Raw genomic sequence first — 18,176 nt, 5'->3', positions numbered from 1 at the left:
TACTCACCACTTGCCTGGATCTGCAGCCACGACAACGCTCATGAAGCTCGACCCGATCCAGGACACAGCAGTTCGCTTCATCGGTGCCTCCCCCCCACTGGACTCAATATCCACCCCCGGCGCACTGTGCCTGCAGTATGTACGATCACAGCACGCATTAAAACAACTGACCAAGGTTACTTCAACAGTATCTCTCTCCCGTGACTTCTACCACCTAGAAAGACAATAGCAGTGTTGTGGGAACACCATCACTTCCAAGTTGCCCTCCAAGTCACACACCATCCTGACTTGGACACATACCGCCGTTCCTTCATCATCGCTGGGTTAATATCCTGGAATTCCCTAACTAAAACCATTGTGGGAGCCAAGGACTGCAGCAGTTCAAGGACAACTAGACAAGGTCATGACAGCATCGTCCACATCCAGAGAACAAATAACAAAGAACAAAAGACTTGCATTAATATGGCGCCTTTCACAACCTCTGGATGTCCTAAAGTGCTTTACAGCCAATGAAGTACTTTTGAAGTGCAGTGACTATTGTAATATAGAGAAACACGGCAGCCAATTAGCACACAGCAAGGTCCCACAAACAGCAACGAGGTAATCGAACAGATAATCTTTTTTTTTAAAAATGGCTGAAGGATAAATATTAGTCAGAACACCGGTCTTCTTCAAATAAATAGTGCCTTGGGATCTTTTACATCCACCTGAGAGGGAAGATGGGACTTGGGTTTAACGTCTCATTTGAAAGACGGCACCCCTGACAGTGCAGCACTCCCTCAGTCTAGGCGGACACTTCAGTGCAGTACAATGTGCTCAAGTCTCCGGAGTAGGACTTGAACCCATGACCTTCTGACTCAGAGGCAAGAGTGCTACCACTGAGCCACAGCTGACAACCTAAAAAAAACATTTAAAAGATTTTTTAAAAAAAGAGACACTGGCAGATAAGCGGAGACACACAGTCCTGTGGTTTAACTAACCCTTTTACTTTCCCCAAATGACCTCAACATGTATCTTGGCTGCTAATCATCCTCTTCAGCCTGAATGAAGAAGGATACACAGTGCAGTTATTTGTCTTACTCTCTCCTGTAAGTAATAGAAAATTCACAATAGGTGATCTGGTGATTAGTGTAAAGCCCCAGAGACAGCTTGCAACGTAGTCAGTGGCAGAAACACTCTCTGCATTCTATCCAAAACTATCACTTTACACAAAAACTGGGTTTGTTGAATCCATCAGAGCAGGCCAGCACAAACATGCAGTGCTGGTGAGAGGACTCTCACGTGACACAGCTGATGCAGTGCTAGTGGTTGGTGCCAGGAGAGTGGGGGACAAGCAATGGGTGTCCGGGGGTCCTCACAGATTTCTGCTGGGCTGCCATCGACGTCAATCAGTGCCACTCGGTGACACACTATAAGGCTGCATATATCTGACTGTTAAAGATGAACTAGGGCTCGTGGAATTATTGGCAAATTAAGCTGCTGGATTGAAAATGGACCTGGAATAGGAAGCGGAAGGTGGTGATAAATGGAAAGAGCTGTGTCTGGGGGGCAGTGACTAGCAGAGTTCGGCAGGGGCCTGTTCTGGGTCTCCTGCTGTGAATGCAGAACTTGAGGACAGATTTAAAGCTAAATGAGCCTCAAGTGAGACAAGACGTTATAAAAACCTCCCTCTCTCTCTCCCCACCCCCCCACTGAGCAGTGGATGTGAGGAACAGACTGCAGACTAATTAAAGCAGTGAATTAATGGCTTCAAACAGAGAGTTGGGTAAAGATTTGATTCAGAATGGGATTCATATTATTGCAACGGGCTAAGACGGAATCAAATGCACCATGGGACAAGATGGTCTCTGTAAGACTAGGGAGGGGGCAAAGAAAACGTTCCATGTGAAGGGCAATGAGACAGGGTTGAACAGTGGAGGTACATTCTGGATTTGTACTTAATTACTCTTGGAGTTCATGGAGTATTTATATCGAACTTTTGGGGAGCAGGCAGGAAATTGGACATGAATTTAGATTTGAGGTTAGGATCAGATCAGCCATGATCTTATTAAATGGCGGAGCAGGTTCGAGGGGCCGATTGGCCTACTCCTGCTCCTATTTCTTATGTTCTTTTTCCCTTGGCAGATTAAATGAGTGGGGTAGATTGCATGATCGGGAGCAGAGCGGTGAGCGTGCAGATTACTCCCCAAACCCCAAAGAAACTGCCACAGCGAGACCCCCACTAAACAAACAACGTGCATTTATATAGCACCTCTAACATAGTAAACCATCCCAAGGCGCTTCACAGGAGTGTTGTCAAACAAAATTTGACACCGAGCCACATAAGGAGATATTAGGACAGGTGACCAAAAGCTTGGTCAAAGGTTTTAAGGAGGTCTTCAAGGGAGAGAGGGGTAGAGAGGTGGAGAGGTTTAGGGAGGGAATTCCAGAGCTTAGGGCCTAGGCAGCTGAAGGCACGGCTGCCAGTGGTGGTGCGATTAAAATCGGGGATGCACAAGAGGCAAGAATTGGAGGAGCGCAGAGATCAGAGGGTTGTAGGGCTGGAGGAGGTTACAGAGATAGGGAGGGGTGAGGCCATGGAGGGAGATGAGAATTTTAAAACCGAGGCATTGCTGGACTGGGAGCCAATGTAGGTCAGTGAGCATAGGGGTGATAGGTGAATGGGACTTGGTGCGAGTTAGGATACAGGCAGCAGAGTTTTGGATGAGCTCAAGTTTACGGACTGTGCAAGGTGGGAGGCCGGCCAGGACAGCATTGGAATAGTCAAGTCTGGAGTTAACAAAGGCATGGATGAGGGTTTCAGCAACAGATGAGCTGAGGCAGGTACGGTGACGGAGGTGGAAATAGGCGGTCTTGGTGATGGAGAGGATTATGGGGTCGGACACCAAGGTTGCAAAATTGAAGGGAAATAGAACAGTCATCCAGTGCCTAATGGTACACTTATGTAGTCAACCTCACGGGCACAGTACAAACAGAGGGTGCCATCAGGTAGCATTCACATGTGGAACGGTCACTGAGTGAAATGGGACCCTCACACTAGTTTACTAGGGGGTGCTTCTCTGAGGAGTTGTGGAACATCGTTGGTCACAGTAGAGGGAGCATTTCTTGACTGGACAATGCTCGACACCAATATTCCTCACTTCATAGTATGTTATAGCACTGAATGAGGCCTTTCGGCCCATTGTGTCTGTGCTGGCTCTTTGAAAGAGTTATCCAATTAGTCCCACTCACCTGCTCTTTCCCCATAGCCCTGTAAATTTGTCCCCTTCAAGTATTTATCCAGTTCCCTTTTGAAAGTTACTATTGAATCTGCTCCCACCGCCCTTTCCACCAGTACATTCCAGATCATAACAACTCTGCCTAAAATTTTCCTAATTTCGCCTCTGGTTCTTTTACTGATCACCTTAAATCTGTGTCCTCTGGTTACCGACCCTTCTGCCACTGGAAACAGTTTCTCCTTATTTACTTTATCAGAACCATTCATGATTTTGAACACCTCTATCAAATCTCCCCTTAACCTTCTCTGCTCTAAGGAGGACAATCCCAGCTTCTCCAATCTCTCCACATAACTGAAGTCCCTCATCCCCAGTACCATTCTAGTAAATCTCCTCTGCACCCTCTCTAAGGCCTTGACATCCTTCCCAAAGTGTGGTGCCCAGAATTGAACACAGTACTCCAGCTGAGGCCTAACTAATGTTTTATAAAGGTTTAGCATAACTTCCTTGTTTTTGAACTCAATGCCTCTATTAACGATTTGCTTCTTTTTAAAAAAACAGCCTTCTCAGCCTGTCCTGGCATCATCAAAGATTTGTGTACATACATCCCCTGGTCTCTCTGGTCCTGCACCCCCTTTAAAAATCGTACCATTTAGTTCATATTGCCTCTCCTCATTCGATGGATCACAAAATTAGCCAGTATAAAGGTTTGACTTTCCTCCGCGCACACGGTTACAGTGCTGTACACAGGCTCAGGCACCTCCAATCAGATCAGACATCCATTAACTGGCACCACAGACGAGTTTGCTGATCTTCGCTGGTTTGGCATTAGGGGGCAATGACTGGTGCCAGCACCCTGGGTTGTGGGGGGGCGGGGGTGAAAGAGTGTAACAGCCAGGACTGCTGCGCTAATCGCTATCCAGCAAGTCACGTGTGGGCGTCATGCTGTGAAGCCCCTATTGTCAAATTGCCTGCTAACACCCAATATCTAAGATAGGCACAGGAATTGCGAGACGAAAGAAGACCAAGGTCCATCGAGTTCACCTTCTACTAGGAATATAGGAACATGAGTAGGCCATTCAGCCCCTCGTGCCTGCTCCGCCATTTGATAAGATCATGGCTGATCTGTGATTTAACTCCATATACCTGCCTTTGGCCCATATCCCTTAATACCTTTGGTTGCCAAAAAGCTATCTATCTCAGATTTAAATTTAGCAATTGAGCTAGTATCAATTGCCGTTTGCGGAAGAGAGTTCCAAACTTCTACCACTTTGTGTGTAGAAATGTTTTCTAATCTCACTCCTGAAAGATCTGGCTCTAATTTTTAGACTGTGCCCCCTACTCCTAGAATCCCCAACCAGCGGAAATAGTTTCTCTCTATCCACCCTATCTGTTCCCCTTAATATCTTATAAACTTCGATCAGATCACCCCTTAACCTTCGAAACTCCAGAGAATACAACCCCAATTTGTGTAATCTCTCCTCGTAACTTAACCCTTGAAGTCCAGGTATCATTCTAGTAAACCTACGCTGCACTCCCTCCAAAGCCAATATGTCCTTCCGAAGGTGCGGTGCCCAGAACTGCTCACAGTACTCCAGGTGCGGTCTAACCAGGGTTTTGTATAGCTGCAGCATAACTTCTGCCCCCTTGTACTCTAGTACTCTAGATATAAAGGCCAGCATTCCATTAGCCTTCTTGATTATTTTCTGCACCTGTTCATGACACTTCAATGATCTACTCTGGTAGTCAAATGATACAATGCTAATGAGTTGCTGACTAATCATTGCAATAAATCTCATCAATTAGTCTACAACAGACCCAGATATGATGCGAGGAAAACCCCAGTGGTGGAGAGTTTTGAGAACCATAGGTCCAAAGTCACCTGTTCCTCCTTCAGGAGCCTGTTACACTTACCACATCATGTCTCGAATTCCTCAGATTGTATCCCAAAGATCACTTGGGAAAAGCGGCTAATTGCTGTAAAATTGCAAGACTCAGTGCTTATGGGGGAGAAAACTGGCAAAATAACCCCTCCCATCAGCAGCGTTTTAAAAGCCCCTTTATGCCTCACTAAAATAAACCACAGTGCCTGCTCTAAGCAACTTCTCAAGGTCTATGAGGAAAGCAAGTCACCAGCGACTCACCTTAGTCCTTCACTGCTGCAGGTTCCCAGGCAGCAAACATCCTGCTACACATTTCCTTCTCTTTCAGGGTCCACTCTCGATAGCAGCTAGGCAAAAAGGAAACCGAATAAATAGAACTGACCAGCTAGAAATTCCACACTTCAGGATATCACTTACAGAAAATTCTCCCTCCCTTTAGACTCCCGCCCCTCCCAAACGAACAATTCTTAGACCCGTTCCCTTGGTTTTTTTCTTAAAACCAATGCCATCCTCACCAGACGCCTGGTGACACATGCGAGTGGGGTGATACACCCCATGGTTTCCCCAGCCTCTCTACTCTCCGAATGCAGCAGTAAAAGGTCCAGAACATGTTGTAAAAATCACAGAATCATACCCATGTCCAATCAACCCATGTCACAGCACAATGACGCTCCATGCAGTGCTCGACCATTTAGGTTTCTCGAGCAGGTTTTTAAAGCGGTAGTGTGAATGGAACGCTGTACATAGCATGTGCCTTCTACACTATTACTGTCCCTCAAGGCAAAGCCCACCAGCACCACCGAGTGCCAGAATCAGAGTACTGCAAGGATAAACTGCACATCACTCTCCGGACGCTCTGATTTAATACCCCCATCACTGACCTGTGCTCACTGTGTTGATATTAGACTGTAGAGGGGTTAGCATTCCCCAGGGTCCTGCCAGTTTATCAGCTGCTGGCTGTTCCTGCACATCAACTTCCAAAGCACAGAAGACTGAAATTCCCAAAAGGTTTCAGTCCAAAGCGTTTTCTCTTTACCAAATACTGGCGGGCCTGCTGTGTACTTTATGCATGTTCTGTTTTTAATTATCACAATTCCGGCATTCACATTTTAAAAATCTTTGTTGTGTGTTCATTTTAATGTTGAAATAACTGTCTGAATGTACCCTGAAATATTGCACTGGAGATATTGATGGCATTCTGCCCCCATCCTCCCGCCCTCCCGCCAATCTCAGCAGGTCTACCCCTGCCCACCTCCCCCCCGCCAATCTCAGCAGGTCTACCCCTCCCCCCGCCAATCTCAGCGGGTCTACCCCTCCCCCCGCCAATCTCAGCGGGTCTACCCCTCCCCCCCTCCCCCCGCCAATCTCAGCGGGTCTACCCCTCCCCACCTCCCCCCCGCCAATCTCAGCAGGTCTACTCCTCCCCACCTCCCCCCCGCCAATCTCAGCGGGTCTACCCCTCCCCCCGCCAATCTCAGCGGGTCTACCCCTCCCCCCCTCCCCCCGCCAATCTCAGCGGGTCTACCCCTCCCCCCCTCCCCACCGCCAATCTCAGCAGGTCTACCCCTCCCCACCTCCCCCCCGCCAATCTCAGCAGGTCTACCCCTCCCCAGTCTCAGCAGCAATCTCATAACCCCCCAGCAGGTGAGCACTGTCATCATGCGTTACCACCTGCACAACCCACCTGTTTCAGAAGTCAGACTCTGCTCACCTGTCCAGCTTCACCAGCAAACGGTTGATGTCGGGGTTGAATGGCTCCAGTTTCTGCGCCCTCATCAGGAAATCCTTGGCTTTGTCATATTCCAGCATCAGCAAGCAGGCCTGGCAAAGGGTGGCACCACAAAGGAAGCTTGGTTAACCGCGAGAAGGACTACACCCACTGTCCTCAGAATAGGCCACCCATTCTGCAATTTTCTCACAGCAAGTGAGGAGAAGCCATTTGGGAAACAAATTCACAAGACAATCACACTCCTGAATTAAGAAACTTTCCTTATATTCTCTCAGCGTTCTCCCGAAGGTGCCGATTGTTGCTGCTCTACAGTCCCACACGTACCTCACCCAAGCGGCCATTCTTAACGTGAGCCTAGACAGCAACTATTCAATCGCTGGAGGCATCGCAGCTCAACTCAATCTTGACATTTTTTTTTCTTTCAATCTTGACATCCATACTTGCTCGGGAGGAACATGTGACTTTGGACTTATGGTGCCCAAAGCTTTCCACCACTGAGGTTTTCCTCACCTCATTTCTGGGTCTGCTTGTAGACTAATTGATAGAGATTGATTGCCATGATTAGTCAACAACTCCATTGTATCATGCGACTACCTGGATAATAGAAGGCGAAATATGCACTGTGATCTTTTTTCATCTAGCAATTCCGATGTTACTATGCATTCTCCCCAGCAGGGATCACTGAATCAGGAGCAGGAAATTTAGTTGATTTCTCCCAAGGCAAAATGTAAAGCCCCAGCTAACTCAGCACCAGCAGAGGACGGACTCTGGGGCGTCCCTGATCGGTGCTGCGCTAGATGGTGCATTTATCAACGGAGTCACTGGGGAGCTGAAACTCTGAATCAAATCGAAGACTTGAATATATCTGGTCATTTAACTTGCAAAACTTCAATCTAAAATGGTCTCCATTCTTCGAATCCCGTAGGCCAAAATACAGTCATTGAAGTAGAGTGTTTCCCTGTTGAGGTAGATCTTGGTAGGTATCATGACTATCAGGCTGGACTCTTAAAGGTCAAACCCAGGGCTCCCTATAAGTTTTGCTGAGTCTTTTCCAAGTGGCCCAGGTTGCTGATCACCTGGGTCAACAAAAAAAAAATCCTTTAAGTATACAAGGACCATCAGCCCTTTCTGGAGTCCAGTGGAAACCTTTTCACTTCCCCCAATATTTTCAACCAAGCTTAAAAATAAAGGACATCTCCCATGGCAATCACAATCTCCCTGGGCAACCATAGTCATCACACACTCTAGCACGTCCATGACTGACTGTTGAACGTGTACAATTCTAGTGTCCTATCTTCAAAAAGGACACTGATGCACTGAAGTGGGATCAATGCTTAATGCTGACCTGGGTGCCAGAAATGGAAAGTGTTCTGTTCCTCAGCATGAAGGTCCTTCACCTTGAGCACAGAATTCACACAAATAAAGTGGCAGCTTACTGTACAGGAAGCCATGTGGATTTATAAGTGTGTAGATCCACTCACCTGGCCACACCTGAACAGTGCTTTGGGGCTCTTGTTCTCAATCTGTAGAGCTCTCTCCCCATAAACCAGTGCTCTGCCTGGTGCATTCAGCTTCAGACTGACTATTGACAGGTTCAGGAACAGCAACAGCTTGGCGGAGTGAATTTTCTGCTTCTGCTCCTCATCAGCTGGGTGGCGATGAGAAAACACCGACAGAGCCTGAGGGAAAATACTGAGAATGACTACACTGTACAGGGCACCAACTCAACACTGTGCTGTCCTCTCTGGGATTAGACCTGCTGAACGTAGCAGGGAAAACAACATGGAATGAAGACTAGGAGATTATCAAATTAGTTCCAGCAATTTTCATCCAGTTTCCAATGGATGCAACACTATAGAGGAACCCTTGACAAACATAATCACAATTATATTTTTATGAAACAGAAAAAAAAGTGGCAGAGAGAGAGAGAGACAGACAGACAGACAGACAGACAAAGAGAGAGCGCGAGAGAGGGAGAGGCAGGCAAAGAGAGAGAAACAGACAGACAGAGGCAGGCAAAAAGAGAGGAGAGAGAGAGAGAGAGAGAGGGAGAGGCAGGCAAAATGAGAGACAGATCCATTCAGCTCAAGTTACATGGCAGCAATTCAATTGGAATGCTTGGGATTACACAAGATAATTTTCCAACTTCGCATTCCCACTGTGAAGCCTCACCCAATGAGAGCACATATCGGAAATTCAGGTGTGTGTTACATGTGATTTTATAACCAACGGCAGGATCATGAGGACTCCTGTAGGGAGTGTGACCAGAAAAGCTGGTATCCCTCTGCTCATACCAATGCTTTCTGAAAACATGCTGTAGAGAGGCTTGGTTGGGATTCACACTCAGTCAGCATGTGATAGCAGCAATAATACGGTTCTTGGGGACTTGATGAAATAGCGGGCAAGTTAGAACATTTAAATCTCAGTACTCAAGCAATGTTTACATCTTAAGGCCAACTGCCAGCTAAGATTGAAGATTACAGCATTAATACAAGGAACAGCAGAAACCCCCAGAAACAGATAGGTCAGCCAGCATCTAAAAAGAATAGACAGATTAATGTTTCATGTGGGACAAAAGGGGAGAAGACAACAGGTAACAAGACGGGAGCACAGAAGGAGTACTATTAAACAGGGGCAACCAATGGCTTTAATAAGCTGTGAACAGATTTGTAACAAAGCTGAACAGAGGTGGATGATATCCAAAGATGTTCACACAAGATACTGCCTGCAAGTATCCTGGGAACCTCAATACGGAGGGCTATTGATACTGGAGGAGGAATATGGTGCTCCTTATCCAAATTGAATAGATAGATCTTTTTAAGTTAACTCTTTTAGCCTTACTGTCTCCTCCTCTCTTGGGCTCGAGGCCACTGCTAACGTCACTCTACAGCAATCAACAGGAAGGACTTTGGAGGGAGGAGGAGGAGGAAGTGGGAAGAACACACTCCGCTCTATTTACTGTCCTTTTCCTTCCCTTGCCCGCAGATGATCACCAGCAGTCTGACCAAGAAGCAGAAGGACTTCTTGTGGTAAAATGGATTTTTGCCTGTGTTGAATTGTTTACCTTGTACGCTTGTATTGCTAGATTCAAGATGTAACTCCCAAGGCTACACACAGTATTATTTTTAAACAGAAACCCAGGGGAACCATCCCACGTATCTACTAGATCTTCCGAGGTGCAAGGTTGTTTCAGGCCACACAATCAGGGTCTGAGATGGTAACTGGTTAATTGTGGACCATCAAGTACAACCCCAAACACCTTATTATATTGGCAGTGATGGCCTACATTGTACCATTAAGACACCGTGCTGCTTAAGTCTTTATACTGAATTTGCACAGCTTGGTGTATCAACCAGGTATACTCCTTAAGGCCCCTGGTTATACATCAAAGACTAGGCCCTCATCCTGGAGGCAGTGGCTTTGATTGACAGCTATTTGAATCCTTTGAAAAGAGGGCAGGTCCCTTGATTGGCTGGATCCTGCAGATTGATAGATGGATGGAGAAGAGACTTCCTCTCACAGATTTCTGGTAGCAGTTTATTGTCAGAGGTGGGAAAGAAGAGTTAGAATATGTAAGAAATTCACAGCCAGCAGCCAAAATGCTGCCTACCCTTTAAAAATCTGAACCAGCTTAGCCAGGAAGAGTTAGTGGTCTTCTGTTTTCAAGCCCATGATTAGAGAGAAAGCAAGTTGTATATTTATTGGTTTATAAATCAAGGACGAAAGAAGCAGCTCATACTGTGAAACTGTCTGTCTATTTGTCTATCTTGTAAATTAAAACATTTCTTGGTTTGAAGCCTACGTCTCAATTTGCTACATGTTCATCCAATCCACCGTCTGTAAAGAGGGGAATTCAGGAGGAGTCACCTGTTGCCTTTCAGCAGCCTGTATACGGAGTAAGGATTCTGTGTTACAATCTCTGGCTCATACGACCATTTGTCCAGAAATTGTACAGGAAAAAGTGCACTCAGGATCTGCAGGGGATGCATAGCGTGACAGTTGACCCAAGAGAACATGTAATGTAAAAACCTGAAAACTGCGACACTTGCCCATGGTTGAACCAAAATTCCATCTCTCTTCCCTGAAGACCCTGGTGCTGGAAGGACTGGCCAACAGTACTCTGCAGACAGCCTGACTCAATCTCTGCCACTGGTCGAAATAAGCTTTCCAGACTGAAAACTCAAACCCACCAGTCTATATATAGGAACCAGAATTCCTAATACCCCACCCTGCATGCTCCTGCCCCTCTGTGTTGAATTGAAGACTCATTGTGACGTCGCCTTTGGAAATTTTTAAGTCTTCACTTTTTTTATTGCCAATTTTCTGCTCCCAGCAGCATTGACGATTTCTGGGGTAACATCTCCACAGGTCCAGCTGCTGCCTGCCCCGAGTGGCCATTCTTCAGGTGTGAATCTAGGCAGGGAGAGTCACCAGAGGCACTGCAGTCAAGTCCGATTCTGCCCTTTTACGACACCCACAGGATGCGTAATCAGGAGCAGGAACACTGGGCAATATCTCTTCCCTCCCCCCTCCACCCCCACCCCCCCAACCAAAGCCAGAGGCCCCCTAACTGCTGCCCAGCTAACTCAGCAGCACCCCTCCTACTTCTCTCCTGTGTTTCTCACATTGAAACATAAAAGATTCTGAGGGGGCTTGACAGGGTAGATGCGGAGAGGTTGTTTCCCCTGGCTGGCGAGTCTAGAACGAGGGGTCATTCTCAGGATAAGGGGTCGACCATTTAAGACTGAGATGAAGAGGAATTTCTTCACTCAGAGGGTTGTGAATCTTTGGAATTCTCTACCCCAGAGGGCTGTGGATGCTGAGTTATTGCGTATATTCAAGGATGAGATGGATAGATTTTTGGACTTTAGGGGAATCAAGGGATATGGGGATCGGTACGGGAAAGTGGAGTTGAGGTCAAAGATCAGCCATGATCTGATTGAATGGCGGAGCAGGCTCGAGGGGCAGTATGGCCTACGCCTGCTTCTATATCTTAACGTTCGTATGTTGACATTAGACCCGCGGAGTCAGTAAGCAGCCTCTCTCCTTCACTCAGCCCTGCCTGGTTGATACCTTCTTGTACTGGTCCTTTGCATCCTCGTACTGTTGCCGTCGGAAGAAATAGTTCCCGAACTCCCGCTCCGTACTGACCACTTTCAGCAGCTTCTCCAACGGATAAATAATCTGCTCCTCCTAGAATGGAGGAAACAAAAACGGCATCAAACCAAGAGCCAGCAGCCATCGGGCCCCTTCACCACGCCCAAGCCCGAGCACAAACATATTTTCCATTTTTAAAAACAAAGCAGAATTTCATCCCGATTCACAACATGGGTTTTCATACTTGGAATGGCAGAAGTCATCAGATTTCTATATATTTTCTGTCTTTATTCACACAGCATATTTCTGTGGCTGTAAAAAGAGTTTGTAATTATAGCACTGCTCACCTTTGGGTAGATCGATGAGTATTTACAGGCAGTTCCACAGACTGCGTGCCAGTATTTACAGTGGGCTCCTGAGTGTCCCAGTATTTGCAGCAGGTTCACCTCAGTGCATACTAGTGTTTGCCCATACAGAAAAGTTTGGGGTTGCAAATTTCTGCAGGTGTTGTGCGTTTTCCTTCCGCAGCATTTATTGAGCGTACTCTAATGGTGAGTCAGGGTCAGAGGTGTACACAATAGGATATGGTTAGATGTTTCAGAATCAGGGAGGGGAAGAGGGTTTCCTGGCTCTGGTTGAGGGTGGGAAAGCTGGGTAGAGGTAGTAGGGATGTCTCACCTTCTCTAGGAGTGTAGTACAGTTGGGTCATTACTCTTGCAGCAACGCAGTGATGGTACTGTGCTCTCGTCTTCCTCTGACGGCCTGCCCTTTCTCCACGGGATTTCTCAAGACCGTCCGGTGCACCAAGCTTGCAGCCCTTCCCCTTCCCAATATTCCCCCCCCGCCCCTGCCTCACTGGGCTACAGTTCTGCGAGTGCCAGGCATCCTCCAGCATTTTACCCAAATGGCCAGTCTTCACGTGAGCCTCGACAGGAAAAGGGGACATCACAAATGAGCCTGAAGCCATCGTCACCTGATGTACACACACTTTTCAGCAGGGATGCCTGGATAGGAACTGGAGTGGGCTGTTTGGTACGTGGAACCTGCTCTGCCAATTTGTTGGCCGTGGTAGCTGTATATTTTTAAATCCCAATTTCATGCCTTTCTCCATAACCTTTAATACTCTCACTTTCCCAAGTACCCATCTCTCGCTTTTAAACATCTCAATTCAATCTGTATTCATGGCCCACAACCATGGGAAGATTTTTTTTCTGGACTTGTTTTTAAACTGGCTTAGTTCTCACTTAATGTTCTGTCCCCTTTGAGAGAGAAAGAGTTACGCTGCCAATTCTCTATTATTTAAACACTTCAATCAAAACACCCTTAACCAACCCATCTCCATGGAACATAACCCAAGTTAACCCCCATCTCCCTCAGTTGTGTGTCTTCAGTACAGCACAGTGCTGCAGTGCCAGGAACGCCCACCTGAGCTCCAATACTGTCCAACACTTTCTGCAATGTGCTCACTGAAATATTCCAGAGAGGTGTTTTGGCACAATGAGTAGAATTACACTTGCCACCTGAATTGGTTTTAGTGTTTTAATCAGGTTAAAGACGGTTATAGTGCTTCAATGATTTCATTCCAATCTTCTCTCTCTATAAATCACACACATGAAATCTGTAACATTCATTAAACCACGAACCAGTGTTTCCTGATTGATGAACCCAGATAGCACCAGTCTACCCTCGTCCCAAAGGCCCTAACCCTCGAAACCTCAATCCCATCACCACAGTTCTTTGAAATTTCTCTGTACAGGGAAACTCCTTGTTCTAATTCTAGAAAAACAGCGTCAGCAACCCAAGGGAAAACAGTGCTTTCATTCCAAAATCATTAATGCACACCTCATTAATATATAGCAACAGAAATAACATGTTAATCAGTCAACAAATTCAATTTCAAAACCCATTCTTTAGTATATCACTTGACAGAACACAGGGATATGGAGCTAGAACAGTACAAGTCTACAGAAGTTATGCTAAGGCTTTACAATGCACTAGGCAGCCCACACTTAGTGTGTAAAGTTTTAGTTAAAACATCACAAAGAAGATATACAAACACTGGAGAGGGTACAGAGAAAAGGGACAAGACCGATCTCACGTGTATTGGAAGTGAGCTAGGAGGAAAGATTAGAGAAGTTTGAACAGTGCAGAGAGACTGTGGTTAAGTGGGGGCTCGTTGAAGTATATAAACTATTAAAAATGGTACAGATTTAAACCCAGATTACTACTTCAAGTTGAACCAGGAAAGTAGGATAAGCAAAAGCTGAAAGGGATATGGATAGGGGCTAAGTGTACAGATCTTGCAGAAGTCGATGCAACAGTGATGGGCTGAATGGCCTCCTTCTGTGTTATGAAATTCTATGATTCTAAGAAGACATGAACAAAAAGGAGTGAAAAGCAAATTTAAAAAGAGATCAAGAAAAACTTCTTGGAATTGTGTACCAACCAAGGTAATAAACACAGAAATATTGGGATTATTCAAAATACAGTGAACTGCCATCACATTGTAGAGGGACGTGCTTCAATAGGATGTATGTTCTTTTCTCATTCCCGAATCTTTTCATCTTCCCACTGACCCTGGAATTAAAGAGCAATTATCAGGCTGGTCAGGCCTCATGATGTTCTGATTTAGGCTTTATCCACCAATGAGGCAGCAGTGCTAAGATCAGCCCTTCCCAAATCTCCAGGCCCAAATAATTCAAACAGGACAAACCAGTGAACAAGAAATTTAAGCACAAATAGGACTGAGTTGCCTGGGCTCCAAAAGCCAGATTGCTAGCTCTACAGTGCCACATACAGCCCATGGGCTGCAATTCAAATACCCCTGACCCAGCAACAAGGTGTCCATTCTATTAACAAGACCCGTACAAAGTAAAACGGCTTGAGTAGTACCTATTCTGTGATCGGCCAACTGAGGCCTGCCTACCTGCGACCGACTGAAGTATTCATCAGACTCCAAGGTGTCCAGAAAATGCAGAATCTCTATTTCAAACATTACTGTGGCGTTTGCTGGGATCCGAGGGGGACAGCCCATTTGTCCGTACGCATACTGCGGCTTGAAAAGAAACCGGGAGAACTCGCCCTTTCTCATCGTCAGCATTGCAAATTCCATACCGAGCAGTGTAATATCTGAAACACAGCAGGGCACAAGGACTTAGCAGAACACAACTCCATCGTACAGAGAAACCTTGCAGAGAGAGAGTGGGTGCAAGAGGTGAGCTGCAAGGCCTTTTCAGCCACATCATATTCACTAGTCCATGTGGGACACCACTTTCCATATAGATAATGGCCAAGTGCAAGCACCCCTCTGCTATCGCCAGGAGATTCAGCAATATCCCAAACTTTCTCCAGGTGGCATCTTTGCCCGCACTGCTCACCCATTTTGCAGACAGAAGTCAGCACCTATAACTTGCCCGTAACTTGCCCGTAATGACACGTCATCTTTCCACTCAGCACCAGTTACTATAGCTCTAATCTGTTGCCATGACAACAACCGAAACACCACCTCAAATCTCACATTTCCAGCACTCACAGCAGGAGTGGAGATTGGGTGTCAAAGTGTGCCAGATTGGTGAAGCTTCCGTCAAGCTTCCTTCTGTGTGAAGGAGCCCTGTTTTTTTTGTGTTAATTAGGGTCAGGGATATTATTGATGGAAAGTGGAACGCTATTCATTTCAGGTACCAAAATCAAATGCTCCCAGGTCAGATACTGACTAAAGCTCCCTCTACACTGTCCCTTCAAACACTCCCAGGTCAGATACAGCAGAGGTTAGATACAGAGTAAAGTTCCCTCAACACTGCCCTATCAAACAGGCCCAGGTCAGGTACAGCACAGAGTACTATACCAGTGTAACATTTCTCTAGAGGGGGCTGCCAATTTAGTGCTATCTTGGGAATAGGCTCCGTAACTTCATTTCACACAATGACCAGCACAGAGCTCTTTCATTTCACCAGTCTAGACCAGTGTACTGGTCCTCTGTATAAAGTTCAAATAGAATTCTCCTTCATTTCACCAATCTAGGCCAGTGTCTAACCCATTGCACTACTGGTCATTTGCATAAAGAAGATCTCTTTCATTTCTGGACCATCATTAGGCTATGGATAGCCGGGCTTGCCTCATCATCCCAGACATTTTCTCCAATCTTTTCTCCCAGGAACCTGCAGTGTCAGGCACACAAAACACTTCTTCTTGAAGGCAGCATCGTTATGTACTCAAATTATGAAATCCCAACAAGTGCTGAAATACTCGGGCTCTGACTCTAGATGGCACCTGTGTGCTGTGGGTTAGCGGCAGTGAACAGACTTGGTGACAAACAGCAGTGTGGAACTGGGCTCCCCATCACAAAACACCAGGCTTTTCAATACAAGCTCACTACCTATTAACAGAGGCTGTGTGGTCGGGTCATTCCGTGAGGGGATATGGGGGGGAAAAACAGGACAGGAAAGGCAACAGATTTTTGCAGTTATAAGTAGAGTGGCAGAGAGTCCAAATTGAAATCAATGCTCCTCACAACGACCCCAAGCGGTTTTGAGTTGCTCTCTGGCCAGGGGAATGAAAGCCCTGCATGTGTCCTTGCTCAGAACTCTATGGAGCAGAGTCCAGCTTCTGCTTTGATTTTAGTGAGAGTGAAGAGCAGGTGGGACCATCTAACAGACCTTTAGAAAAATCACACTTCACATGGGTTACAATTACAGTGCAGCTACACGAAGCTAGAGAAATGGAGGCAGCTTCCTATAACTGGTCTCCCAGGTTAACTCAGGTAACTGGAATCACAAGGCACCGTTTACACTATTGAGACACAAGCCATAACCGTTCCAATCACTGACAGAATGCACTATTTGTTGAGTGTGTGAGGCCTGCACCTGTCAGAGGATGCAGAGTCCTTAAATCCCATTCATCGCTAACTTTTTGTCCAGGACCACAATTCTCAGCAGCATCTTTACTCGAGGTCCACGTACAGGAATGTTCTAACAGCCTGCACCACTGAACAACAGGGTGCAGGTCTGCGGCTGCGATACCCCACGCGCGAGTCTGTGCCTGCAAGTCCCCCCCCCTCACACAACTACGGGATGTGAGACTGCACCATGTCACCTTCACTAGTCCATGCAGTGCAGCATTTTATAGTTTTAATCGGGTCCTTTCACTTGCTGTACGAATTCTTGGATAGCCCTGCCTCCTAACAGTATTCTGTTGCTTCCGCTCACTGGACAGCAAGAGGAGGCGATGCAGTAACACGGAATCCAACTCAGGCAAGGCAAGGTGCAGAGACAGGTGTGGCAGCAAGTCTGCCAGGAGTCCCAGGTGAAGGGGAGTAGGGGCAGCATCTCTCTCTCTCTCTCTCTCTCTCTCTCTCTCCCTTCTCTCTTTCCCCCTCCCCCCACCCCCATCCCATGTAGTACATGTACTAAAGCTTCAGGGGAAAGAAGTGTACTGAACCATCATGTGCAAGGCTGTGTCCAGCCACTCCCAGTGGGCTTAGCAAGGGTCCTCAATCCGCACGTTTACACAGCTACCAGAGCAGTCCATACTCACCTCGACCGAGTTTCAGGAACTTTGGCACACCTCTCTGCACGTTGGCGTCAAAAGGTTTGTCTGTATATTCGCTATAGGCACTGTAATGAACTGCAAGAAAGAAAATCAGAAAAACAAAGCTTAACTACAAACCTGACTTCAGAAAGGAGCCCGAGGATTCTAAGGGTTGAGCCACACATTACATTAACCCAGTGTCGGTAACACACTGCCCAGGGCTAGTCTGAAGCAGCATTCTGCTGAAAACACCATCAGGGGAGATGGGTCGTGGGCCGGTGATTCCCAGCACAACGTACCGTAAGGGGATGAGATGGGAGAAAGATTCCGTTGCAGACAGGAGATCGACCACTCGGCAGGGCCGTGGATGGAGACCCCCCCCCCACCCCGCTCCAGACAAAGCAATGAACAGAGAGCCACTGCGAGCCCCCGCCACCCTGCCCTCTCCCCGGGCAGGACTGTGAAGGGAAATCTCCCGCCAGGCAAAGCCCATGAAAGTCACTCCAGAGGGACGTGAAGCAGCGATAGTACAGGCACCCAGATCCCTGCAACTTCAGGGAGAACTGATGGATAATGATCAGGACAGAACGTTGACAAATTTTTTTCCTCCTTACCTTTGGGACACTGAGGCAAACTGGAGTGCTGCCCCAGCAGAGATCAACTAATTCAACCCAAGGATCGAACCGGGACTTTCCTGGTCTCATTGACATCCTCCAGTCCCATCCC

The 18,176-nt window shown here is 46.8% G+C and overlaps 1 protein-coding gene across 1 annotated transcript in view; it reads right to left on the bottom strand.

Moving 5' to 3' along the window:
- Positions 1-18,176, bottom strand: part of fkbp6 (FKBP prolyl isomerase 6) — a 53,556-nt gene that overhangs the window by 17,568 nt on the left and 17,812 nt on the right. The window contains exons 4-9 of the mRNA XM_068008054.1: positions 17,457-17,546; positions 14,851-15,053; positions 11,901-12,020; positions 8,309-8,506; positions 6,810-6,919; positions 5,360-5,445 (exon numbers count right to left, since the gene is read on the bottom strand). Coding sequence (XP_067864155.1) covers positions 5,361-5,445; positions 6,810-6,919; positions 8,309-8,506; positions 11,901-12,020; positions 14,851-15,053; positions 17,457-17,546 — 806 coding nt within the window. The 3' untranslated portion in view covers position 5,360. The remainder of the gene's footprint in view (positions 1-5,359; positions 5,446-6,809; positions 6,920-8,308; positions 8,507-11,900; positions 12,021-14,850; positions 15,054-17,456; positions 17,547-18,176) is intronic.

This window comes from Heptranchias perlo, chromosome 28 (genome assembly GCF_035084215.1).
Source record: "Heptranchias perlo isolate sHepPer1 chromosome 28, sHepPer1.hap1, whole genome shotgun sequence".
Lineage (NCBI taxonomy): Eukaryota > Metazoa > Chordata > Chondrichthyes > Hexanchiformes > Hexanchidae > Heptranchias > Heptranchias perlo.
This window is presented reverse-complemented; position numbering and strand designations above follow the sequence as displayed.